The sequence below is a fragment of the Sus scrofa genome, chromosome 4 (assembly GCF_054392235.1).
Source record: "Sus scrofa isolate SSC_HxYL_T2T_F1_AM1 chromosome 4, Sscrofa_HxYL_maternal_Yorkshire_Landrace_v2.0, whole genome shotgun sequence".
Lineage (NCBI taxonomy): Eukaryota > Metazoa > Chordata > Mammalia > Artiodactyla > Suidae > Sus > Sus scrofa.
Window position 1 is genome coordinate 1443225 of NC_139386.1, and position 24453 is coordinate 1467677.

At 62.9% G+C, this 24453-nt stretch overlaps 2 protein-coding genes across 6 annotated transcripts; both read left to right on the forward strand.

Moving 5' to 3' along the window:
- Positions 1 to 7465, forward strand: CYP11B2 (cytochrome P450 family 11 subfamily B member 2). 4 transcript variants are annotated; one of them, XM_021088772.2, is made up of 9 exons: positions 1 to 398; positions 753 to 908; positions 1777 to 1976; positions 2099 to 2302; positions 2577 to 2731; positions 4178 to 4344; positions 4740 to 4818; positions 4916 to 5113; positions 5265 to 7465. In XM_021088772.2, the coding sequence occupies exons 1-9, from the start codon at positions 160 to 162 to the stop codon at positions 5376 to 5378; spliced, it is 1512 nt and encodes a 503-aa protein (XP_020944431.1). In that variant the 5' UTR covers positions 1 to 159; the 3' UTR covers positions 5379 to 7465. The 4 variants fall into 4 exon arrangements, 3 of the variants coding, with proteins under 3 accessions (XP_020944431.1, XP_084877113.1, XP_084877114.1); XR_014842881.1 differs by having other exon boundaries at positions 18 to 398; positions 2577 to 3928; XM_085020988.1 differs by having other exon boundaries at positions 143 to 398; positions 753 to 914.
- Positions 7466 to 9261: 1796 nt separating this feature from the next.
- LOC110260193 (glycosyl-phosphatidylinositol-anchored molecule-like protein) lies at positions 9262 to 17397 on the forward strand. 2 transcript variants are annotated; one of them, XM_021088770.2, is made up of 4 exons: positions 9262 to 9378; positions 11033 to 11120; positions 11752 to 11859; positions 16941 to 17397. In XM_021088770.2, the coding sequence occupies exons 2-4, from the start codon at positions 11051 to 11053 to the stop codon at positions 17234 to 17236; spliced, it is 474 nt and encodes a 157-aa protein (XP_020944429.1). In that variant the 5' UTR covers positions 9262 to 9378; positions 11033 to 11050; the 3' UTR covers positions 17237 to 17397. The 2 variants fall into 2 exon arrangements, with proteins under 2 accessions (XP_020944429.1, XP_020944430.1); XM_021088771.2 differs by having other exon boundaries at positions 9262 to 9372.
- Positions 17398 to 24453: the final 7056 nt, after the last annotated feature.

Consider the following 24453-nt stretch of genomic DNA (forward strand, 5'->3'; position numbering starts at 1 on the left):
TTCCTCCTGCCACTCGAGGCCTCCAGCCCTGACCGCCACCCCGGATTTCCTGGGCAGTCCCAGGGACACTTTCTTCTCTGACGTGACCAAGTCGGCTGGGCCAGCAAACCGGGCGAGATAAAAGCATGGGGCTGGAAGGGGCGGGGGCACACCACCAGGATGGCCATCTGGGCAAAGGCAGAAGCGTGGCTGGCAGGGCCTTGGCTGGCCCTGCACAGGGCACGCACGCTGGGCACCAGAGCCGCTCTGGCCCCTAAGGCGGTGCTGCCCTTCGAAGCCATACCCCAGTGTCCCGGCAACAAGTGGATGCGGGTGCTGCAGCTCTGGAGGGAGCAGGGCTTCGAGAACATTCACCTGGACATGCATCAGACCTTCCAGGAGCTGGGGCCCATTTTCAGGTAGTGCTCTCCCCGCCCACCTGGGCGAGAACCCCTCACTGTCCGTCCCTACTAGCTGCTGGGTCCCTCCCTGCTCTCACGTCCTGACACGGGTGTCGTGTGGGGGAGGGGCAGGAAGGGGGCTCCGTGGAGCAGGTGCCCGGCGAGGCTCCCTGCGCCTGCCAGGAGGGCAGAACACACACACACACACACACCCTGGACGGGAGGCTTCAGGGAGTTGGTGAGTTGGTGGGAGGGCTGCTCTCCACCCCTGCCACCCACCTCCCTGCCAGGGGCCAGAGTCGCACTGGTTCTGCAGAGTGGGGCCAGGGGAGGACACGGCCCCACAGCAGGGCTCGGCCCTCCATGCCACAGATTTGACGTGGGAGGCAGGCACATGGTGCTGGTGATGCTGCCTGAGGACGTGGAGCGGCTGCAGAAGGTGGAAGGCCTTCACCCCCAGCGGATGTTCCTGGAGCCCTGGCTGGCCTACCGACAGCTCCGCGGGCACAAGTGTGGCGTGTTCTTGCTGTGAGGGCGAGTTGGGGCGCAGGGGGAGGGGGCAGGCTGGGTGCAGAGAGGAGGCTGGGTGCAGACAGGGACGAGCCCAAAGCACGCCTGCCGGGCCTCTCTGGCCCAGCGGAGGAGGGGGTGCACTGACGGGCGAGTGCCTGTGCCGGGAGGTGGGGGGGGGGTCGTGTGTGGCCTGGGCCCGGGGAGGGGAGCGGGGTGCCGTGGGGACCCAAGCCCAGCCCTCCCTGCAGGGTGAGAGGAAGAAAGATGCCGCCGCCGGCCCTAGGGAGCCCCCACCCTCCTCCGGTCAGGCCCCTCCAGGGGCCCTTGGGGAGCCCCCTGTGGGCTCTGGGCTCTGTCTGGAGTCTATCGGGAGAGACACGATTCGGGTCCTGCCATGGAGGAGCAGGGGGCTCAGCAGGGAGGGGAGCAGGCAGCCCAGGCAGAGGCGGCATCTCAGGAGCCGGGAGGTAGTCTCCGGGGGCCGCGGGCCTCTCCTATCAGGGTCCTTGGGTGAGCGAGCTGGGCCAAGCTTGCCGGAAGGCCCGGACCCCTTCCTCCTGGACAGGGCCTCGCACCCCAGAAAGGGCCCGATGGGAGCCGTGGGCACCAGGCCCGGATCCTGCCGGTCTGCACAAACAAACGGGGACGTCCCTCGGCACGCTCAGGCAGAGGCCCCCGTCTCCTCCTGGACCAAGGACACTGGGCCTCCTGGAGGAAAGAGGGGCAGTCGAGGCTCAAACGCGGGCAGCCTGGCCCCTGAGGACTGGCAGGCAGCTCCCTGCTTGGCCCACTGCCCTTTGGGGAGAGGCAGGTGCGGACAGGGCTGGGGCCAGCTGCTGACTCTGGATGCGCTGACACTCCGCTCTCGCTCTCTGCTCTGCAGAAACGGGCCCACCTGGCGTCTGGACCGACTGCAGCTGAACCCGGGCGTGCTGTCGCTGCAGGCCATGCAGAAGTTCACGCCCCTGGTGGACGGGGTGGCCAGGGATTTCTCCCAGGCCCTGCGGGCGAGGGTCATGCAGAATGCCAGGGGGAGCCTGACCCTGGACATCAAGCCCAGCATCTTCCGCTACACCATCGAAGGTGCGGGCCCACGAGGAGGGTGCAGCTCAGGGGCACTGGGGCAGCCCAGGTCCGGGGCGGGGAGGGGCAGCGGGAGGCCCTAGGCTGCTGCCTCAGGCTTGGGAACCGCCTCCTCCCCGCAGCCAGCAACTTAGTCCTTTTTGGAGAGCGGCTGGGCCTCCTGGCCCATCAGCCGAATCCCGAAAGCCTGGACTTCATCCACGCGCTGGAGGTCATGTTCAAGTCCACTGTGCAGCTCATGTTCATGCCCAGGAGCCTGTCGCGCTGGACGAGCACCGGCACGTGGAAGGAGCACTTTGAGGCCTGGGACTGCATCTTCCAGTATGGTGAGGGCCCCGGGGCGCAGGCAGGGCCAGGACCAGCGACCCCGGGGCACTGCCCACCACGCACCACAGTGCAGGGAGGACTCAGGCCCCAGCAGGGGGCTTTTGGCTTCTTCATGCTCTCTGAGAGAGTTGGCGCTGAGGTTGGCTGATCCTGAGAACCCGGGTAGGATGTGGAGACCTGGGGACATTGAGGGTTGGGGTGGGGGGAGGGGGTGACAAAAACAAGTGCCCCCCAGCCCCAGGCCCAGGGCCTCCATCACGCTGTGTCCCACAGCCAACAAAGCCATCCAGAGGCTCTATCAGGAGCTGACCCTGGGCCATCCGTGGCACTACAGCGGCGTCGTGGCAGAGCTGCTGACACACGCAAACATGACCGTGGATGCCATCAAGGCCAACTCAATCGACCTCACGGCCGGAAGCGTGGACACGGTCAGGCCAGCAGCCAGCCCTCCCCCTGGAACAGGGAGCCCCCTCCCCCGCCCTCAGGCAGCCTCCTCCCAAACCAACCGTCTCCTCCATGCCCCAGCTTCTGAACTGGGGAGGGGGGGCACACGCGAGCCAAGCCTCTGAGCAAAGGAGTTCAAAGTTCCTCACGAGGGAGCCATGCTCCAGGTAGAGCTCAGAGTGGACGGAGCCCAGGCAGGGACAGGCAGCATCGCAGGCCCGTGTGGACCACCTGGGTCCTGGGAGGAAGGGAAGGGCCGACGTGCAGCTGGAGGGCTGCAGAGGGGGCCTTCGAGGGGCCAGATGGCCTTGGGCTCTCCCTTGGTGGTGACATGCTGGTGGGGAGGGCAGCGAGGGGTTCCAGCCTGCCCGGGAGAAAGCAGGGGCAGCAAGGTGACACCATGGGCAGGGTGAGCCCCCGGGGAGGGGAGTGCGCCTGATGCTTTCTGACTCTAGACGGAACCTTCATCTGCCAGCATCTCTGAGGGCCTGCCTTGGGCCAGGCCCCCAAGAGCCTCAGCAGGCGGGAGCGCAGACTCGGGGTGGGAAGAATTGCTGAGCAGGGGCTGTGCTGCAGCCACCGGGCGAGAGAGCCCAGGGGAGGGCGTGTGCCCCAGGAGGCAGCTCTGGGAAGGCTTCCTGGAGAAGGGGGCTTTCTGCTGCATGTGGAAGAATCACAGGAGAAGAAGTTGGGAGGCAGCCGCCAGGGCCTGCAACAGTAGACAGGAAGGGCGGGGAGGCTGAGTGGGGGCAACAGGGCAGGCGGGCAGGTGAGGGCAAACAGGCTCAGGGCTCCTGGCAGGAAGGGCCTTGGGCACCAGGCCTGCGTCCAAGGCCAGAGGAAGTCAGTGGGGGCAGTGTCTCGGCCGCACGTCTGCTCCCTCACGAGCTACAAGGGTAGAGCTGGAACTAGAGCGCAGGCAGCAGAGAGGCCCGGGGTGCCGCCTTGGGAGGCGCGTCTAGGAGACATTGGGCCTCCTGGGTCTCAGGCTGGGCGGGCCAACGCCTCTCCCTGCACGTGGAAATGAGCCGGCAAGAGGGAACTGCTGGGCTCCGGGGTGGCCCATCTTTCTGCCCAGGGGAGATAAGCTCCTGGGAGCAGAAGGACCTGGGGCTCCTGGACACCCCCCCTCTGGCCCCGCAGTTGATGCAAGAGTGAGCCCCTCCTGGACCCAGAGGAGGGTGAGAACCAGGCTCAGAAGTGGCTGGAGGGGACCTGGGGCTTCACTGAGAATGGGGCCACCTTCCCCAAGGGACTTAGGGAAAAGCAGACAGGTGGTTTGGGATCTTTCGGTCTCAGGTCACTGGGCTTTGTCGTCTCTGGGCACGCAGGGGGACAGTTGTCCTTCTGGGCGGGGCGGGAAGGGAGTGCTGTGGGTGGAGGGGCAAGGCCAGGGCCGAGGTCAGAGCCCTGTGCCCGTGGCCTCGCAGACAGCCTACCCCCTGCTGATGACTCTGTTCGAGCTGGCCCGGAACCCAGAAGTGCAGCAGGCGCTCCGCCAGGAGAGCCTGGCAGCCGCGGCCAGGATCTCGGAAAACCCCCAGAAGGCAATCACCGAGCTGCCCCTGCTGCGGGCGGCCCTCAAGGAGACCCTGAGGTAGGCCTGGGAGACCCCGGCTGTCCCAGTGCCCCTGCCCCCTGTCTGGAGACACCACGCCCGGGGCTTGCAGACAGATGGGGGGGGGGGGGGCGCTGATGAGTAACTTTGCCCAAGGATACCCCGCCCTGCACCTGCTCTTCCCCACCAGAAGAGGGGTGCTTCGTCCCCTGGGCCCCACCTCGGTGTCCTCACCGGCCCGGGGCTGCTCAGGCCAGGGGAGCTTGGGTGGACCCGGGAGACGCAAAGCAGCAGCTCCTCCGGCTCTGGGCTTCCCAGTGCGAAGGCAGTGGGGGAGATGGCCTCGGCCAGTGTGCGCTGGGCTAGGAAGGCTGCAGTGGGGTAGCGAGGGTCCCAGCACAGCTAAGGACTCTGGGGGATGTTCCCGTGCACAGGCTGTACCCCGTGGGTATCTTCTTGGACCGATGCGTGAGCTCAGACTTGGTCCTGCAGAACTACCACATCCCGGCCGGGGTGAGTAAGGTCCCAGAGCTCCCCCGGCAGACACCCGGCTCCCTGACGTTCGCCCGTGGGCGGGCAGCTGACCCTGCCCCTCCCGGCCTGTCTGCAGACCCTGGTGAAGGTGCTACTCTACTCCCTGGGTCGAAACCCCGCCGTGTTCGCCAGACCGGAGCGCTATCACCCCCAGCGCTGGCTGGACAACCAGGGCTCGGGCACCAGGTTCCCACACCTGGCCTTCGGCTTTGGCATGCGCCAGTGCCTGGGGCGGCGCCTGGCACAGGTGGAGATGCTACTGCTGCTGCACCACGTGAGTGGGCCTGGGTGGGGGCCGGTGCAGCGGGGCGGGCGGGCGGGTGGGGGAGGCAGCCTGGTCTGGGACCCTCTCTGCTGAGCGCCCAGCCTCAGGGCTCTGGAAGGCAGGGGCCGCCAGGCCAGGGGATCCCGCGCCTCTGTCCTAGGTACTGAAAAACTTCCTGGTGGAGACGCTGGTGCAAGAGGACATAAAGATGATCTACCGCTTCATACTGACGCCCTCCACCCTCCCCCTCCTCACCTTCCGGGCCATCAGCTAGTCCCGCCGCCGCGCTGTCCGCCCAGCCGCACCACAGTCCCCTCTGCCTGACTCCAGGCCGCCCCTGTTTCCTCCCATGGGCCCTGCTTCTTGAGCCACACTCTGCCCGGCCAGCACTTGGCGCAAGCGGAACAGCCCAGGCCCTCTGAGGGTCAGGGCCTGCCAGCCTGGGCAGCAAGGCCAGGGCAGAGCTGGGAATGCAACTGGATGGCCAGCCCTGGCTGTGTGCCCCATCTCGCCCAGGCCTTCTCCAGCAAGGGGCACCTCGGAGGGCCTTTGGCCCCCCCTGGTCCCAGCGCTGGCTCCAGGCTCCTCGTGGGTCCATCCAAGCAGGGGACTCGCGTCCCGCCTTTTGCCTCCCCGTCCAGTCCCATGTGCCCCTGGGCTCAACTCTGCTGCCAACCTGGGATCCCTGTCCTGTCACTGCCATTTCAAATGCCATCCGTCCCCTTTGTCTGCAGTGCTGTGGTGTGGACTCTCCCTTCAGGCTGGGTTGTCACTTGTCCTGTCGGTCCCGCTCAGCCCACTTGGGCTCCTGCGGGCAGTGCAGGTCCTCCACGATGGTGGCAGAAGCGCCCGGCTAAGGCAGGTCGGTCGGGAGTCTGCTTACTAGAAGAGCTATCTGGGCCCAGGGTATTGCTCTGAAAGGAGGAGGGATGGCAAAAATGCCTCTCCAGGTGGAGACAGGGCAACTACCGAGAAGTCTCTCAAAGGGCCGTGGCTCCAGCTGGTGCTCCCTTTAGCAAAGCCAGTCTGAGACACCCGGCTGCCCTCTCCCAGGGACCACAGCAGAGGGGCCACCCGACCTCATGGGTGGAAGGGGTTGGAATAGCTGAGAGCCAGCCGGGGATGCCCACCTGGCTGGAGTGGGCAGTCTGTACCGTTTCACCTGTCCCCAGGTGACACACCCAGGTCGAAAGGGAGCCTAGAGGCAAGATGAGGGGAGCTGGAGACTCTGCTCGCTCGCTCTCTCCTTCCCCACCTGTGCACCCTGTCTAGTGACAGCCAGGTATGGGGTCACGGCAAGGCGGTAAGGAAGGAGGGGTGGCGTGTCTGGCTGCAGAGAACCTGCCGGCACGGAGACCCCCAGGGCACCTGGTCAGTTCCGAGACGCCTGGAGGTGGCTGAGGGGTACACCCTTCTTGCTGCTCCACTCCACCCACGAGGCGGGGAGGTTTCGGGCTGCTGCCGAGAGTGTGGTCTCCCCTCCCCTCCCAGCCCTGCCTGGTGCTGTTGAGGGGGACTTGAAGGATTGGCGAGAAGAGAGGAGGCTCCAGACACCATGGCCACGCAGGAGCAGACAGGAGCCCTGGCTCACCACGTGGGCCAGCCCTCAAGCCCTCGAGCATCTCTAGTCCTAGGAGATGACTATCAGTGGCTTGCCATTCCTCCCGTGGCTCTCATGGCTTTTGCGTTAGGTTTATGCTGCCACGGAGGGTGTGTCGGGGAGCAGCCCCCGCCAGTTCTTGCCCGGAGGGGTCCGTGTGAGCCTGGGGGGTCTTCGCCCACGACGCCAGGGAGCTACTCGCCAGGGAAGCACTTTCTGGTTGGTAGCTTTTGCAGCAAGGACGCAGGACCCTGCGGCCTCAGGCTCTCACTGTGAGTCAGGCGTGCTTCAAGTTCTTCTTCATCTCACGGGACCCTCGCCTTCTCACAGGGACCCCAGTCGTTTGAGGCTTGTTGATGCTCCTTGTGTCACAGCCTGACCTCAGCCTTGCAAGGGCCATAGTCAATCCCGCACAAAAGGTGAACGTGGGCATCGCCGGGTCTGCTGTCACACATGCTGACTGCACCCTGGTTGGGAACCGTGTCGCTCGGACCTTCTAGAGCAGAGGATGGCAACCCAGAGGCGGTGGGACCAACCCGGCCCACCACCTGGGTCTATAAAGAACCCTTGGTTGGAACACAGGGCAGAGCATGTGCTTCCTGACACCCAGGGCGGCTGCCACTTGCAGAGGCACTGCTTACCTTGCCACGGTGTGACAGAAATCCTTTGATTGGCACTCAAATTGTAGACCATTTCTATATTTTATTTCCAAGCTTTTGTATCCTTATTTTTTAATTTTATTAAAGTATATTTGATCTACAGTGTTGTGTTCATTTCTGTTGTACAGCAAAGTGGCTGAGCTGTGTGTATGTACTCATACACATGTCATTGTTTAATATTCCTTTCCATCATGGTTTATGCTAGGAAATTGGATATAGTTCCCTCTGTGATACAGTGGGATCTCGTTGTCTATTCATTTTAAACGTAACGGTTTGCATCTACAACCCCCATCCTCCGCATCCATCCCTCTCCATGCGCCCTCTCCACTTGGCAACCACAGGTCTGTTCTTTTATCCATGGATCTGACTCTGTTTTGGAGATAGGTTCACTTGTGCCCTATTTTAGGTTCCACATGTAAGTAACATCACGTGCTATTTGTCCTCATGACCTTATTTTAAGGCGTATCTCTAGGATAGGATATAGATTATTTTGTTGACGCCCCCAAATCTGGGGTTCCTAACTGTAACCACTCAAGCAGTAATGTCATGAGTCGCATGCATGCTTAAGACGTTCTTTTGCATTAAACGTGTTCTTTGTAGATTCAGATCGTTGTATTTCCAAGTGCAGTCGCCGGAAACACAGAAAGATGTTCGCGTGCCCTCTACTCAGTTACTCCCACCGCTAACATCTTGCAAAAAAAAAAAAAAAAAAAAAAAAAAAAAAAGTACCAGAGCTAACTAGGGTCGTGCCATCCGCAAACGTGCGGGAAAAGACGGATCTTACCCCTCCCCGTTTCCCCTCCATGGACACGGGCCCTCTTCTCCCCCCAAATCCTGAGACATGGACGCCCACGAGACGGGTCCGGAGGCCTTTTCTCCACGGTCGTCATCCGTGGGCTTGCACGTAAGCAGAGCGGCGTGGGTGTCACCTTGGCAGTTGGCCTTGGTTCCCTGAGCCGAGTCCCCAGAGACTCATTCATTCCTCCTGCATCCGCGAAAATCCTCTTCCTCCTGCTGAGGACCTTCCCACGGGCGCGGGCTCCGGGGTTTGTCCACCCGCTGCAACTTCCCGGGTGTTTCCGGGTCGGGGGCCTACACATCCAGCTGCCACACACGCCGTGGGTGTTGAAGGGAAGCCCGGGTCGCCCAGGAGGAGCCACGGAGAGCGCGCGCCGAGGCCAGGCACCCGCCGTTCCCGACGGCGCCGGCCACACCATCACGCCTCAGTCCGCGGACCACACGGGCGAAACTGAACATGAGAGGAAGCACCTGGACACACACAGGCCTCCCGCGCCCCCCTGTACGTTCTGGAAGCCCCAAGACCCTGGCGCAACAGTCTGCGCTCAGACCCGCCTGCCGCCCCTCCTTGCTGATGCCAGGCAGTCTGGTTGGGCAGAGGCGTCTCATTTCCTGCTGCAACCAGCTCTCTCTTCCTTATGGGCGTGTCCTGCGGGGACACGAGTTTCCGCTTCTCTGCGGAAAATACCCAGAAGAGAACTTGGAGCGCCTACGGTAGCTGCCCGGGGGGGTTTTCAAGGAGGTGTCAGCCCCGTCTACACCTTGGCCGCACCCCGTTTCCGTGCCACCAGCAACGGGGGAACAATCCGGTTTCTTTGCCTCGGGCCCAGCATTTGGTGTGGTCACCGTGGGGCCCTGCGTGCCACCTGGGTCCTGCCCAGACCTCTGGACCCTCCCCCGCGTGCTGCCGGGACCACGGGAACCCCCCCAACTCCTTCCCGGACCCTCTGGAGGCCCCGCCCCACCCTCCTGGCCCCGCCCCTCCCGGCCCCGCCCCCAGCCGGGCTGTCGGAGGGGAGCACTTCCGGGAGCCCCACCCCCACCCCGAGACCAGGCGGAACCTTCCAGAGGCCGCGCAAAGCCTGACGGGAGCCGCCTTCAGACTCTCCCGAGTGGGGTCTGGGCCCGGAACCTGAGCCGCTCCCCTCCGTGGCTGCGCTCCCGACGCGAGTGTGGGCGCCCTCGAGGACGTGGGTGGAAAGTTCCAGAAGGTCTGGGTAGGATGCGGGAAAGGCGGAGGGGAAAGTTCTAGCGTCTGGACAGGCTCGGGGGGAGGGGGGAGGGAGACGGAAGGTTCCAGAAGGTGTGGTGCGGACCGGGTTGGAGGAGGGCAGAGGGGAAGGTTCCCGAAGGTCTGACAGGACGTGGGGTTGAGGAAGCTTCCAGAAGGTCTGGGCAGGACACGGGGCAGGGAAGGTTCGAGGCCTGTGAAGGACGGGCTCCGACTCAACCTGCCATCAGCGCCCGCGGGTCCCGCGCCTCCGCCCGGCCCTCCGGCCTCCAGCGGGGGCCCAGCGCCCCGTCCCGTGGGGCCCTGGCCGTCCCCATCCACCGGGCAGCTCCTGCTGTTCGGGTCCTTCGGCCCCTTCGCTGGGGGCGAATCTGCTGTCACTTTGCTGGGAGTCGGTGGCGCTGGAAAGGGAGAGCGTTGGTCTTGGCTTCCAGCGTCTCTGACGCCCGCCTGGCACCCGTCCCCTTCCCGCCAGGCTTGAGGCTGCTGAGGTCCGCTCTGCAGTGTTTCTCGCCTGGGGCCCGCAGTGCCGTCTTGTTTCCTCTCGGGCAGGACAGCAGTGGGCGGCGGGGGCGGGGGCGCCTGCAGGGCCCGAGCGCCAGCCCCCCTCCCCCCTGCAGCCCTGTCCCCGGCTTCGGCCCGCGCTGCGTCCCGGCGGGAAGCCTTGGGCGGCAGGCGGCTTGGGGCCGCGCTTTCCGGAGAGAGCTGGACTTGGGCGAGCAGGGCGGGGGCCGTGGGAGCTTGGCGGCCCCTGGGGGCCTGCCGCCTGCTGCCCAGAAAGCCCCCCTCCCGGGCCTCCGGGCGGTTCCAGGGGCCTCGGTGCACGTGGTGTCGTGGGGGGCCGCCGCCGCCGCCTGGGTGGGTGTCCTCGTGGTGACAGGCTCTACGTCGTCAGGGGGAGCCCCAGTGGGCCCGGGGGTGGGGGTGCCCCCTGCTGCTGACGAGGGGGACGGGGAGGCCGTTTCCACACGACTGTGGGCATTTGCAGCGGTGGGGGTGCAGGTGGGTCCCCTCGGGAGGACGTTTCTGGCGTGGGCTGTGCCTGGGGCGGGGCCGGGGCGGGGTTGGGGGCGTTCCCTTGAGCGACTGCTGGTGTCCCCACGCCCCAGACCATCCCCTGCCGGGAGTCCGCGGCCCTGAGCTGTCCAGGCCGAGGGAGGCGCGGTGGCCCCTGGGCTCCGCACGTGCCAGCCCCGGGCCAGCGGAGGCTTCAGGCTTCTGGCGCCCTAGTTCCCCGGCTCCAGTCGCCGCCCCCCACGTCTGCCCCGGTGCTTGTCCAGGCGGGCAGGGTTGAGGCTCTTTGCACGAGTGCCTCTGAGGTCCGGAGTCAACACGAGGCGGGGGAAGCCTGTGGGGTTGGGGACCCGGGGTGTGGTCCGAGTGGCGCCGGCCCCAGGCCCTGGCTGAGCCGCCGTGCCTGGTGCACGGCGGGGAGGCTGGCTTCATCTGGGACGAGGGCCTGAGTGGCCAAGCCTTTGTGTGCGGGCACGGGCTGCTGCCCGGCGTCTGCCCAGAGGAGCGATGGCCTGGGAAGCTGGGGACTGGGGCCGCGGCACACGTGCTGGCCACGCTGGGAGCCCGAAGCCCCTCCGAGGAGCCCCAGCCTTGCTGACCGGTGCCCTGGGTGTCTCCACGTGCAGGTTCAAGCTCCTCCAGAGATGCTGCTGCCGCTTGCCTGCCTCCTGATCACGGCCTGGCCCTGGGGCTTCATTGACCGTGGAGACGCCTGTGAGTAGCAGTTCTGCATCTTGGCAGGGGGGAGCGTTCCCTTAAGGGGGGTCATTTCCAGGGTCCGCCTGGAGTTTTCGTCCCTTTCGCCGGCTGAGGTCCCCCTGGTCGCTGCAGCTGGTGGCGGGGGTGGACTGGAGGGTGTCCGGGGGCGGGGGACGTCAGGAAGGCAGGGGCTTCCTCCCCAGACCAGTGGCCCTGGGGCCCCAGGAGGAGTGCGTCTAGCCTGGACCCTCCCCGCTCCTCTGTGTCGTGGTCGTAAGCGGAAACGTCTTCCCAGAATCCTGCTCCGACCACAGGCCGAGGCCGCCTGTGGGAGGCCTCCCTGGCTCCCTCGGCAGCCTCCCTCCTCTCTGGAAGCCGAGGAGGACACGGTGCCAGGGAGCCTGCGTCACCAGCAGGCGGGGCTGGCTGAGTGCAGGAAGTTCAGGGGGCCACTGGCCTCTTGGGACCACCAGAGTGTCCTTGAAAAGGGGGGTCCCGTCACCAGAGCAGCAGTTTCACTCTCCTGGTCCCCTGAGGCCTTAGGACAACCTGTCTGAGCAGAGGACGTGCTCCTGGGGCTCCCTGGGTCCTGTTGGCTCCAAAAGTATGTTTGAGCAGGAGCCTGATGCCCCTCTCTTATTTCTAGGGACCTACAATTTGAGATGTTATGAGTGTTTTGCCACCAACACCTTCTCTTGTATAGACATCAGAACTTGTCCTTATCACCTCAGGCGCTGCCTGACCGTCTCCATTCGTGAGTACCGAGCAGCGTGACTTTCCTCGGGGCATCAGGTGCTGTCTGACTCTCTCCATTCGTAAGAGCCCGAGCCTCTCTCTTCCCCCTTCGAACTAGTGCCCCCGCCTGAGCGCCTTCCTCGCACCGGGCCCAGCGGCTCTTTCTCCGCAGCCGGCCCCAGGGCCTCGACTGCTCTGTCCCCATCCCGAGAGGGTGTTCCCAGGAGTCGCCTCTGCCCTGGGAGAGGGCCGTAGCCGCCCCTGGCAGAGGCACGTGGCCTGCGAGGGGGGCCCTCGGGAGACTCCTGTCCCGCAGTGCCTCCGGGGCCTGAGAGGACTGCTGCTCCCCCCTTGGCAGTCCCTGGTCCCGTGTGTGGACGCCCCAGGGCAGCGTGGGCGATTCCTGGTTGGGCGTTTGACTGTGGTCGTGTGGGGAGCTCTTCCATGTGGTGCTGTCGGGGTTGCTGTAGCTGTGGGGTAGGTGGCAACGGTGGCTTGGCGAGCTCTTCCAACAAACAGGCCCAAGAAGTTGAGCTCCCCTGGACCCCATGGGGCCGTGCCTGTCTCGTGAAAATCCTCCTTAGCTCCTGCCTGCCGGAGAAGGGGCGCAAACCTGAGCACAGCCGCAGAGCAGCTCCGCAGTCTTTTCCCAAATGGCCGGACTGTGCATGTTTCTTCTCAACTTTGCAGGCCGTCTGGTCTCTGTCACTGCTACAAAACACTGTCTCTGTCCAAGTGGCAGCCGCCCTGGGTGTCAGGAAGCACATGCTCTGCCCTGTGTTCCAACCAAGGGTTCTTTATAGACCCAGGTGGTGGGCCGGGTTGGTCCCACCGCCTCTGGGTTGCCATCCTCTGCTCTAGAAGGTCCGAGCGACACGGTTCCCAACCAGGGTGCAGTCAGCATGTGTGACAGCAGACCCGGCGATACCCACGTTCACCTTTTGTGCGGGATTGACTATGGCCCTTGCAAGGCTGAGGTCAGGCTGTGACACAAGGAGCATCAACAAGCCTCAAACGACTGGGGTCCCTGTGAGAAGGCGAGGGTCCCGTGAGATGAAGAAGAACTTGAAGCACGCCTGACTCACAGTGAGAGCCTGAGGCCGCAGGGTCCTGCGTCCTTGCTGCAAAAGCTACCAACCAGAGAGTGCTTCCCTGGCGAGTAGCTCCCTGGCGTCGTGGGCGAAGACCCCCCCAGGCTCACACGGACCCCTCCGGGCAAGAACTGGCGGGGGCTGCTCCCCGACACACGCTCCGTGGCAGCATAAACGTAATGCAAAACCTAAGAATTTATCAACTTACCCTTCCATTCCTTTGGGGCCAGCGTAGCTTGTAGTGATGGCAGGCGTGAGGGCGGGGATCACTGAATTACTCTGAGGGTTACAGGTCAAAACCCACGAGTTCAATTCACCCCAGTAAAAAGGAAAGGGCAGACATCACGGATCGTGATCAGATATGCCAAGAACTGTGCACTCAGCTCCAACCCCGTGTCCCAGTGAAGAAGAAAACAGTAGGGAAGTGTAAGCAAAGGGAAGATTTATCTCCCAGAAACTCTGACCACTAAACACGACGGTGGCAAGTCTGGCCTGAGTGAAACTGGAGTGCAGTACCCGACACCACCACCTCGGCTCCTAATGGATCAAGTTCATGGTCTGTTCACAGGAGGCCAGAGGAAGAAATAGAATGCACGGTGACTCGAAGACAGTAGTTACACTGCAACTCGTCACCAACGACCGTGGGCTTTGGGGAAAAGGAACAGGTGAATTTGGCAAGGGCCTTGGATACAAGACAGTTATTCAGAAATCAATTGACGCAGCATCGAATGATCACCTGAAAATGAAATTTATGAGAAAACACACCTGGATTAAAATATCACTACGCAGGAAGAAATCCAACCAATTTTGTGCAAGATTTGCACACTGAAACTGCAAAAGCCATTCTTGAAGTCCGAGCCTTAAACTCCTGGAAGGATCCACCAAGCTTATGGATGGTGAGTCCCAATAAAGTAAAGATTCATCTACAGATTCAATAAATTTGCAGTCAGAGGCGTCCCAGCAGGTGGTGGGCACATGCGTGTGTGTGCGCGCGCACGTGTGTGAGAAATTGCTTCCAAATGTACAGATGTTTATGGAAATGGAAAGTGCTCAGAACATCCACAGCCATCAAGTGGGAGAAGAGAAACGCTGGAGGACTTGCACTCTCAACTACTAAGAGCGTTCATGTCATTTTCTGTATCAAGACAGTGTGGTGTTGGCTTCGGGATTGAAAAATAGACCAATGGAGGAGAAAAGCAAAGCCAGAAAGCACCTACCAACAGTTACAAGTTTCTGGACGAAGTCGACCCGCCTTGGAGCAGGGAAGGACTGGTTTGCCTTGACGAGGGATGGAGAGACAGGGCGTCATACACTGTGTTTGAGGCTCACAGCAGAAGCAGGTGTGGGAGCTCTGTGAAGCCCAATAGTCCCCCGAATGAAAGGAAAATGTGGAAGATGATACTTGTGTCCTTTGGAAAATTGAGGATTTTTTCTAAAAAACTGCGCAGAAGACTGCTGGTCATGAGAGAAAAAAAATGGTCACTGGCCTGATGTGGAAATTCCCAACATCTGCCCCTGAGGAGGTACGGATGGGACAGTAAAAACGCAAAAGCCGCAGATGAGGAGAACACACTTCAAACACGTATGCGCTCGAGGCCTTGTTTTCAGAATGTAGAGTGAGCTTCTTGCTACAGATCAACCGTGAAAGCAGCAGATGATCCGACAGAGATTCGAGCCACGGGCACGAGGGCTGTTCGCCAGATGGCGAGGTCCGTCTGGGCAGTAAGTGGCAGAGACGTTGGACGTGCTGCTTCCCAGGGGAGCTGCAACTTAAAACCTCTGTCCGATGACCCCAGAAGGAATGACTCAACCCTCAAAGAGGGCCACACCCCGTGTTGGCGAGATCGAGAGGCATACAGGCTCCGGTGGACGCTCAAGAGGTCCAGTCTGTCTGTCAGTCCCTCGGCAGCATCTGCCACAGCGGCACGTAAGCTTGTCAGGGTTCCAGCATTGCCCCTCCTGGGTCCACACCTCCTGGGACTCTTACACGGCCTTGCCTCAAGCCAGGGACAAGAACAGTCACTGCAGTGTGGCTTGGGGTAGATTCAAACCAGAGCAACTTTCATGCCCATCAGCAGGAAACGGGGGTCTGCTCTACAAGGGAAAGGACACAACCAGGGGAGCGAACCCCGAGGGCCGCTCGCACAGGCAGGGGCGCGTCCCCCAAGCCCCAGCAGCCGAGGGCGGGCAGCCCAGAAATAGACCAAGCAGGCTGTCATTGTCATTGATTCCAAAGCAGACTAACTCCTGCACAGGCTCAGAAATCCAGATCCTTCTTTCTGATCTTTGGCCTTGGCTGCTTCTAGTGCCTCCATGGAAGAAGAGAGGGAGGGATTTGGGGTTTCCATCCACTTCCGTTTCTTGAGACAAATGCTGTAATGGGCTCATGTGCCCGACGTGAAAATCCACGAAGCTGTGGACCTGTGGTTGTGCTCTTTGCTGTAGAAGGCTGGACTGTAATGAACCCTTTTTTAATGTATGGGAAATAAAGAAAAGCCAGGAACTGGAGTGGAGTCATTGGGTTCCTCTGGTGTTATTGGAGGGGCAACCCCAGGGCCCTGAGCAGTAAGTTCCAGGAGGAAGTATTTGTGCAAAGGCTTCGAGGCTCAAGGGGAACAGAACAGGGCCGGAGGCACGAGCCCTGGAACCCGGTGGATCTTGAGGCAGCCTCAGGGCGGGCCCTGGTCAGGGGGCCTTGGCTGGCCGAGGAGCTAATGGCAGCAGTTGGGGCCTGTTGGGGAGACGTGTGTCAAGTCTGCCCTGGGGAGCAGGTGGGCATTATGGTGCATCCGCATTGACGTGTTGGGCCAGGAGCTAGGCACCGCAAGCGGGGGCCGTGGCAGGAGCTCCTTCTAGAGGGGCCATGCCAACTGCAGAACATCAGACGAAGCCCATACTCTTGTGCTCTCTGTGCCAGGCGCTGAATGATCTTTGGAACCCAAGCAAAACATGTCGCCTGGTCTGCATTTTATTCCCGGGTGCCTGGAATTCCTCTGCCAAATGATGACCAGGACGACTCATTGCTGTAGCTCACGACAGGGTACTGTAAACCTGCCGAGGGAGGGCAGACGCCTGGCGGAGGCTGCCGTGTAGGTGGAACACATCTCCAGCAGAAGATGTTTATGGACGAACCGGACCCTCTGGTGGCCTGAATATTCTTCCTCGATCAGGACTTTTAGGCAGTGAGTTCCTGCGGTGGTGCAGTGGATTAAGAATCCGACTATACCATCAACAGATGATTGGATTAGGAAGATGTGGAATACTGCTAGAATACTACTCAGCCATAAAAAAGAACAAAATCATGCCATTTGCAGCAGCATGGGTGGAACTAGAGACTCTTACACTGAGTGAAGTAAGAAAGAGAAAGACAAATACCGTATGATACCACTTGTATCTGGAATCTAATATACGGCACAAAATGAACCTTTCCACAGAAAAGAAACTCATGGACTTGGAGAATAGACTCGTGGTTGCCAAGGGGGAGGGGGAGGGAGCAGGATGGACTGAGAGCTTGGGGTTAATAGATGCAGACTATTGCCTTTGGACTGGATGAGCAGTGAGATCCTGCTGTGTGGCCCTGGGAACTATGTCTGGTGACTTACGATGGAGCCTGATAATGTGAGAAAAAAGAAGGTGTACATGGATGTGTAACTGGGTCACCGTGCAGTACAGTAGAAAATTGGCAGAACACTGTAAACCAGCTACATTGAAAAAAAATCATTATATATTTTAAACAAAGAATCCGGCTGCAATGGCTCAGGTCGCTGAGGAGGCAGGGCTCAGTCGGCAGCCTTGGCACAGGGGGTTAAAGGATCCCGTTTCGCTGCAGCTGCAGCTCTGATTCATTCCTGAGAACTTCCATCTGTCGCGGGTGCAGCCAGGGCGGGGGAGAGAGAGAGAAGGACTGACAGACTTTGGGCAATGAAGGTGTGGGGGATGGAGGAAGGTGCTTTCGAAAGTGCAAGCAGAAAACGCAAAATCGATGATTTTCGTCTCTGCTTCTCGGTAGGTGTGAATGCTCGGGAAATACTCATTTACAAGGACTGTACGTTCAACTGCACGTTTGTGTATCGCGAAGAGCAAATGCCGGAAGCGCCAAGGGCGAGATACTGGGCTACGAACAGCTTCTATTGGGTTCACTGCTGCAACACCATGACGTGCAATCACGGAGGACCTACTAATCTTGAGAGGGACATTGTACCCGAAGAGGCAATTGAGGAGGAGTTGGGAGGGACCGTGCGTCTCGGGGAGGCCACCCTTTTCCTGAGTGTGGCCTCCGTCCTAGTCAGCCACGCCCTGACATGAGAAGCCCCCTCGGGAGGGTCCGAGCCTCTCCCCGTTTCCCAGAACGCCTTGGCTGTCCTGGCATCTCTCGTGAGCCAGAGACACTGCGCCTCGGGGCCCCCCGTGGGCGAGTTCCCCGTCTGGGGCTTCTTTCAAGGGGGAAATAAAAGAGCATGGCCGTCGGGGGGCGTGCGCTCAGATTTCTTTGTGGTGTCAGCGTCTGACCCGTTTGGGCCGTCGTCAGGCATCACGGTCTCACACACAGACCAAAGGATCTCGGCCCTTGGGGCAGGAGAGGCTGCGCCTGTTCATCAAAAGCAAGACAGGGAGTGCCCGGCGTGGCGCAGCGGAAACGGAAACGAATCCGACGAGGAACCACGAGGCTGCGGGTTCGATCCCTGGGCTCGCTCAGTGGGTGAAGGATCCGGCGGGGCCGTGAGCTGTGGTGTAGGTTGCAGATGCGGCTCGGATGTGGTGCTGCTGTGGCTGTGGTGTAGGCCGGCGGCTCCAACTCCGATGCGACCCCTAGCCTGGGAACCTCCGTGTGCCCCGGGTGCGGCCCTAAAAGGACAAGAGACAAGAACAATGACGACAAAGCGAAACAGTGCCAGGGCGTCGTCTCTGGGCTCAGGGAAAGACTGGCCCGCGCTCTGCTCAGGCCACCGGTACCTGAGGCCACCTGAGCCTCCATCCTTCTAGTGTCCGGGTCTGGACGACGGAAGCAGAGAGGCTGCTGGTGACGGGGTGGTGTGTGGACGATGGGGGCCCGCCACGGAGACGGGGTCCAGCGCCCTGGGGGCGTCGGTCCGCCGGTCTGCAGGCCTCGGGCCATGTTCCAAGACGGCGCCTGGCTGCCTACAAGGGACAGAACGTGCCCCAGGCGCTGAGCCCTGAGAGGGGTGAGGGCCCCTTCAGGCCGGCTGGGGACTGCCTTTCCAGGCAGGCGCCCTCCCTCCAGGCAGCTCTCCCGGGCCTGGCGGGAAGGAGGGCCTGAGGGCCCGAGGGGAGCCGGCTGGGCAGCAGGCCTTGGGAGGCCGGCCCGTGCCGAGGTCCATCTGGAGGCTCCGGCCGGTGCCCCTGAAGGGCTCCTGGGCCGGAGGCGCCGACGGCAGCTAGAGCAGAGCTCCTCCGGGCCCCGGAGTCCCCCGTGGGGTCTCTTTGGGCTGCCCGCCCCCCCCCCAGCTTGTCCACTGTGCCAAATGGGTGGAGACGGCTTGGAGGTCACGTGCCTGCTGGGAGCCCAGTTCGTGGGGCACGAGGCACCTCCACTTTTGGTCACCCCAGGGTCCAGGAGGTGGGGCTCGTTTTGTCCAGCCATGCCCCTCGCACGTCCTCATCCTGCCTATGCCCCCCTCAGGCCCAGTGATGCCCACAACACCCACTGGGTCCTCCTGGTGCCCACCCTGAGGTGGGGGCTGGGGATCCAGGCCTCAAGGACCCACGGGCTGGTAACTGACAAGGGTCCTTCCAGCCCCAGGGCAGATGGCCAGGTTGGTGGGCGGTGGTCACTGCAGGTTGCGTCCCTCTGGGCTCTGACACCTGCAGACTGACTAGAAGGGGGGCTGGGACCGCAGAGGAAGCCACGTGGATGGGCAGGTCAGCCTCCAGAAATGGCCTGGGCATCCGCTGCCGGGGGAGCCCCCGCAGGCCCTGGCTGGTGCTGGGCTGCGGGGCAGCAGACCCGCCGCCTCCCGTGTCCACCTGTGCACACCTGCTCCCCAGGAGCGGCCGCAGGCTTCTGAGCCGCCATGGGTGGTGCGCCAGCCCCCCTCTGAACGGGGGTGATGGGTCCCCACAGCCCGAGAAGCTCCTCGGCTCCTGGGCAGAGGGCTCCCTGGTCAGAGCCTAGGACCCTCTGGGCCAGGAAGAGGCGTTTAATCTCAAGGACGTGAGCCCACGTGAGGCCGGGGCTTCTGAGGCAGGGGTGGGGCCGGCTTCCTTGCCGCCTGCTTGGGCTCGAGCCGCCTCTCCTGCTGATGTGCCCGCTCGGCTGAGGAAGGGGACGCGGCCCGCTGTGTGCTTAGAGGGAGAGGGGCCCCCAGCCCATCCCAGCGTGGCTCCGGGCACAGAAGCGGGGGCGCCGTGCCCACCCTGCCTCCTGAAGCAGATGGCGTGAGTGGCAGCCCCGACGCGGGGAGGCCTGAGGACGCCCCGTCCTGTGCAGGATGCCCTCCACGAAACCCCTGAGGCTCAGGCGGAGCCCACTGGAGGGGCCATTTGGGCCGGGGGGTGAGGGCGTGTCCTCTCTCCCGGGGGAAAGCCAGCGACATGGTCCATCAGGAGGCAGCAACTCAGCCGACCTTTGACGTCGCGGCGTCTTCTGCTCAGAGGATCAAGAGGCTCTGGGAGGCCGGGGGCCTGGGCCTGAAGGCGCCAAGGATGGAAAGCACCTGCTTGTCGCCTCCGCCCCTAAAGGCACCAGCCCCGGGGGCCAGCAGGTGGCCGAGTCCCTGGCGTGCGGCCAGCAGACAGCACCCTGGACAGCAGCAGAGGCTCCTTGCAGCCACGGCCACAGGTCTCTTGCAGTGTCCCGCCAGTCTGGCCATGCTCTCCTGGAATCTCGCCCGTCGGATGTGGGCCCCGGGAGAGGGGCTCTGCCGGAGGCCACACCGCGTGTCAGTGGCACAATGGCACCAGGTCCAGACTCCTAGTTCTGCAACACTTGAGCATTCCTGGGGCTGGCCCAGGGCTAGCGGTTGAGGTGGGCACGCTAGACGCTGAGGGCCAGCAGGCCGCCACTGGCTCTGTGGCTGCTGCACTGTGGTCCCAGCAGGAGGCCACAGACAAAGCCGCCAGGGAGGTATAAACCTGGGCTTTGATGCCTACCGTTTCCCGGCCGGGGTGTGGAAAATTCAGGGCAGAGCGATGTTTACCGAGACTGGTGAAATCCGGCCCCTGCCCCTTGGGGCAAGCCAGGCCTAGGATGTCCTGCCCTCCTGCCCGGACCTTTCTGCCTTTCCTCTCATCTCAGTGGGGTGCCCGGGTGGGGCAAATGGAGTCAGGGCTCAGCATGTGACCAGGGGCAGGGCTCAGAGTGGGGCAGGGGCGGGGCTCAGAGTGAGATGAGGGGCAGGCTCAGAAGGAGACCGGGGGCAGGGTAGGGCCGTGGTGGGGGCTCAGAGTGGGACGAGGGGCAGGACTCATACTCCCCCACTGTCTCCCTCTCCCTTTCTGGGCAGCCTGGACCCTCTGTTCAGTAATTCTAACAGGAGTTCCCACGTCGGGGTGGGGGTGGGGCAGCTGAGATGAATCTGACTCGTATCCATGAGGATGTGGGTTCGATCTCTGACCTGGCTCAGTGGGTTAAAGGGTCTGGCGTTGCTGTGAGCTGGGGTGCAGGTCACAGATGTGGCTCAGGTCCCATGTTGCTGTGGCTGTGGTGTGGCCCGGCAGCTGTAGCTCCAATCCCACCCCCAGACTGGGAGCTTCCACGTGCGGCGGGTGTGGCCCTAAGAGAGACAAAAAGGACAACGATTCTAACCCTCTCCCCTGTGAATGGAGCTTTTCCTGGGCCCCACACTGCGTGGAGCATCCCCCGTGGACCATCTCGTTCATCCTCTTAAGGGTTTTAGCGTGGAGGCCACAGGCTCCTGACCCTTCGTGGAGGCGACTGCGGACCAGGGCAGTGCCAGCCCGCACCTGACACACCCCTGGCAGATGTCTGCACCTGGAGGAGGAGCAGGGTTTTCTCTGACGCCTCTGCCGTCACCTGCGGCCCCCCCTCCTGCTGGAGGACCAAGTGCCAGGCCTTGGTGAGCCCCACCTCGCCCCGCCCAGCCCACCTGCCTGCAGGAGCAGGGGCACTCGCTGCCACACAGTCTGGCGCCAGCACGTGGTTTCTTTGCAAGCCATGGGCAGGAAGCAATTCCCTGTCACAGAGGGGCACCTCGGCCCCTGGCCTGGGGGCCACAAGGCTGGCGGCGGAGGCCAGGCCTGGCTCCCGCCCAGCCTCTCGCGCCACAGCCACGCAGGCGTGCGCCTGGCCTGGGGCTGAGAGCGGCTCCCCAGCCAGCGATCTGGGAGGCGTGAGCCCCTCACTCAGCCTGCGGGACGAGGCCCTGGAGCATCCCTGCCCCACGGGCTCACCTGGCCGAGCCAGCAGGAGCAGAGCCTGCAGCCAGAACGGTGGACGCTCAACGCGGGACCGGGGCCGTCGGTATCCCCGTCCGGAGCCCGCGTGTCTGGCCTAGACCAGGCCAGCTGGCCTGTCGCGGGCCTCCGTCCAGCTCTGACAGGGCCTGGGGCACTCACAGCTCTCGCTCCCTGCTGGCCCTCTGTCCCAATGTGTGTCCTCTCCCGAGGGGAGTCAGAGCAGTAAGTACCCCTGGGTCCTGCCCCTGCTTCCCGGCCCCTGTGGCCGCCCAGGCACTCTAGCCCCGCGCCCTCCGGCCTCACGCACCAGCCCCCTCACCCTCCCTTCGCCCGGCACCCATCCCTGGCCGGTGCAGAGAAGCGGGACTCCAGCTCGTCACCCGGGGCGGGTTGCCTGCCAGGGCCTCTGGCATGAACGCCACGGCAGGGGCGACTGAAGCAGCAGAAACCCAGCGTCTGCGAGTTCTGGAGGCTGGAAGGCCAGGGTCGGGGCGGCAGCGGGGCTGCCTCCGCCTGGCCCGTGGATGGCCGTCTGCTCCCTGTGTCCTCGCGTGCCTGTCCCTCTGTTGGCATCTGTGTCCTCTTCTTCCAAGGACACCGAGCCTACGACCACACGGGCTTCGGGCCACCCAGGTGACCTCCTCTTAGCCGCCTCTCCTCTCTGAGGACCCCGTCTCCAAACGCGGTGGTCCTTCTCGGTGGCCAGGACCTCGAGGTCTGAACTTGGGGGCGAAAACTGAGCCCAAGCACAGGAGGCGATAGTCCCGGGGCGGCCTCACAGTCTGGGCCGGGGCGTGGGGGTGCTGCCAGCAGACACGGGCTCCGCGACAGTTTCTCCACCCTCCGCCCCCCGGTTCTCCACGGCCCCCACCCGACAGGCACTTGAACGCTGATGGAGCGGCTGGGCGCCAGGAAGCGGCGGAGCCAGTTCAGGCCCCCCCCCCCCGCTCCCCCTCCCCCAGGTGTGGGGCCGGGAGCTCCCCAGAGGCGGTGACATCATATGTCAACGCCACAGACTCTAGGATGCCCCGCTCTTTCACGGGCCACCAAGGAAGAGCAACCCCCCACTTCAGTCATGGCTCTGCCAGGCCTGGGGCCCTCCAGCCGATGACAAGGGACCGCTGCAAGGGCTGCCAGCTCCTTGGTCTCTGAGCACTGCCGCCGGGAGCAGCGGGGGAGGGGGCACCCCCAAGGAGGCAGCTCTGGGTCAAGTTGCTCTGAAGGAAGAAGTGACACTCGGGTGTGCGGGCAGGGCGGGGAGAGGGAGAGAAAGGCCCGGCGAGGGCTCCCTCCTCGCGGAGAGGTGGGGGGCGCAAACGTGAGGCTCACAGACGGAGCAAAAAGCCTAAGTGCCTCACGCAGCATCTCATTCACTTCTTTTATGTATGGTTTTGTTTCACTGTTTGCTTTTTTTTTTCCTTGTCTTTTTGCCATTTCTTGGGCCACTCCCGCGGCACATGGAGGTTCCCAGGCGAGGGGTCTAATTGGAGCTGCAGCCGCCAGCCTACACCAGAGCCACAGCACTGCGGGATCCGAGCCCGAGCCGCGTCTGCCACCTACACCACAGCTCACAGCAACGCTGGATCCTTAACCCACTGAGCGAGGCCAGGGATGGAACCCACATCCTCCTGGATTCTAGTCGGGTTCGTGAACCACTGCGCCCCGAAGGCAACTCCTTATCATAATACCTAGAGTGGTGGCTCCTGTTACTCCCAGCGCCAGAGGTGGTGTTGCCGGTGGTGGAGGAGACGGTGATGCTGGTGGTCGTGGTGGTGGCAGTGGGGTGCTGATGTGGGGGTGCTGATGGTGCAGTGGGATGCTGATGTGGGGGTGCTGATGTGGGGGTGCTGATGGTGGCAGTGGGGATGCTGATTGGGGGTACTGATGTGGGGGTGCTGGTGGTGGCAGTGGGATGCTGATGTGGGGGTGTTGATGGTGGCAGTGGGAAGCTGATGTGGGGATGTTGATGTGGGCGTGCTGATGGTGCAGTGGGGTGCTGATGTGGGGATGCTGATGGTGGCAGTGGGATACTGATGTGGGGGTGCTCATGGTGCAGTGGGGTGCTGATGTGGGGATGCTGATGGTGGCAGTAGGATGCTGATGTGGGGGTGCTGATGGTGGCAGTGGGGTTCTGATGTGGGGATGCTCATGTGGGGATGCTGATATGGGGGTGCTTATGTGGGGTTGCTGATGTGGGGTGCTCATGTGGGGTTGCTGATGTGGGGGTACTGATGTGGGGGTGCTGATGTGGGGGTGCTGATGGTGGCAGTGGGGTGCTGATGTGGGGGTGCTGACGGTGGGCGTGGTGCTGCTGGTGGGGACAGGGATGGTGGTGGGCGCGGTGCCTGTGTCAGCCGTCAGGGTGGCGCGGCAGGCAAACAGAGCGATGCCGGTTTTCAGGCACGAGTCAGCAAGCGGTGGGTCAACCTCAACCCTCAGATGCGTGTCCACTTGGGCTTGAGTTCCAGCTCCAGGGCCTGCCCCCCGTCCAGCCACAGCCCCTCTGGGCATCTCCGCAGGCCTTCACGCCCTTGTCAGTGGAACGGGGTCACGGGACTCAGTGAAGCTGCGCTCGGGCCTTCACCGAGGCCCGGCCCAGCGACGGCATGAATGCCTCACCCAGCGGCCGGAGTCCACGAACCCCACGTCTTCCGTCCGCCTCGGCCAGCGTGGCCGCTCCGGACTTCCGTTGATCTCTGGCCCCGTCCCGGCTCTGGTGCCCTTGCCGCCACCCACCGCTTTGCCGTCCGTAGCACGCTTTCTCTGCCAGCGTTCGGATCCCCTTTTCCCTCTGCGTGGACATCTCTGTGGGACCGCCTGCTCCTTGGCTCGGCCCCCAAGACACCTGCCACACACAGACCTCGCCTCTGCCTCACTCTTTCCAGAGGCTACTGATGCCCCCCTCTGGCCTTCGGGCTTGGCCCCGTAGCTGCCCTCCTTGGCCCCAGATGGTTCTGAGCCAAATCGTGTTGTCGCATCATGTGAAAGATGTGAAAACCCAGGTGTCGCCTCCTCCACCTACTTCCAGGGGGGTCTCCAAAGTTCCGCCCACCGGAATCCCACCTGCGCTCACCGCTCCTGCCGCCTCTGCCTCGATGCAGACCGTGACCTGGTCAGAGCGTGCCCCCCGCTTTTGTCCCTGCTGC

Coding starts and splice junctions, on each gene's coding strand:
- CYP11B2 (XM_021088772.2), top strand. CDS start 160: ATGGCCATCTGGGCAAAGGCAGAAGCGTGGCTGGCAGGGCCTTGGCTG. Junction 1,977..2,098: donor CTTCCGCTACACCATCGAAG/GTGCGGGCCCAC, acceptor TCCTCCCCGCAG/CCAGCAACTTAGTCCTTTTT. Junction 4,345..4,739: donor GCCCTCAAGGAGACCCTGAG/GTAGGCCTGGGA, acceptor TCCCGTGCACAG/GCTGTACCCCGTGGGTATCT.
- LOC110260193 (XM_021088770.2), top strand. CDS start 11,051: ATGCTGCTGCCGCTTGCCTGCCTCCTGATCACGGCCTGGCCCTGGGGC. Junction 11,121..11,751: donor CATTGACCGTGGAGACGCCT/GTGAGTAGCAGT, acceptor TCTTATTTCTAG/GGACCTACAATTTGAGATGT. Junction 11,860..16,940: donor CTGCCTGACCGTCTCCATTC/GTGAGTACCGAG, acceptor GCTTCTCGGTAG/GTGTGAATGCTCGGGAAATA.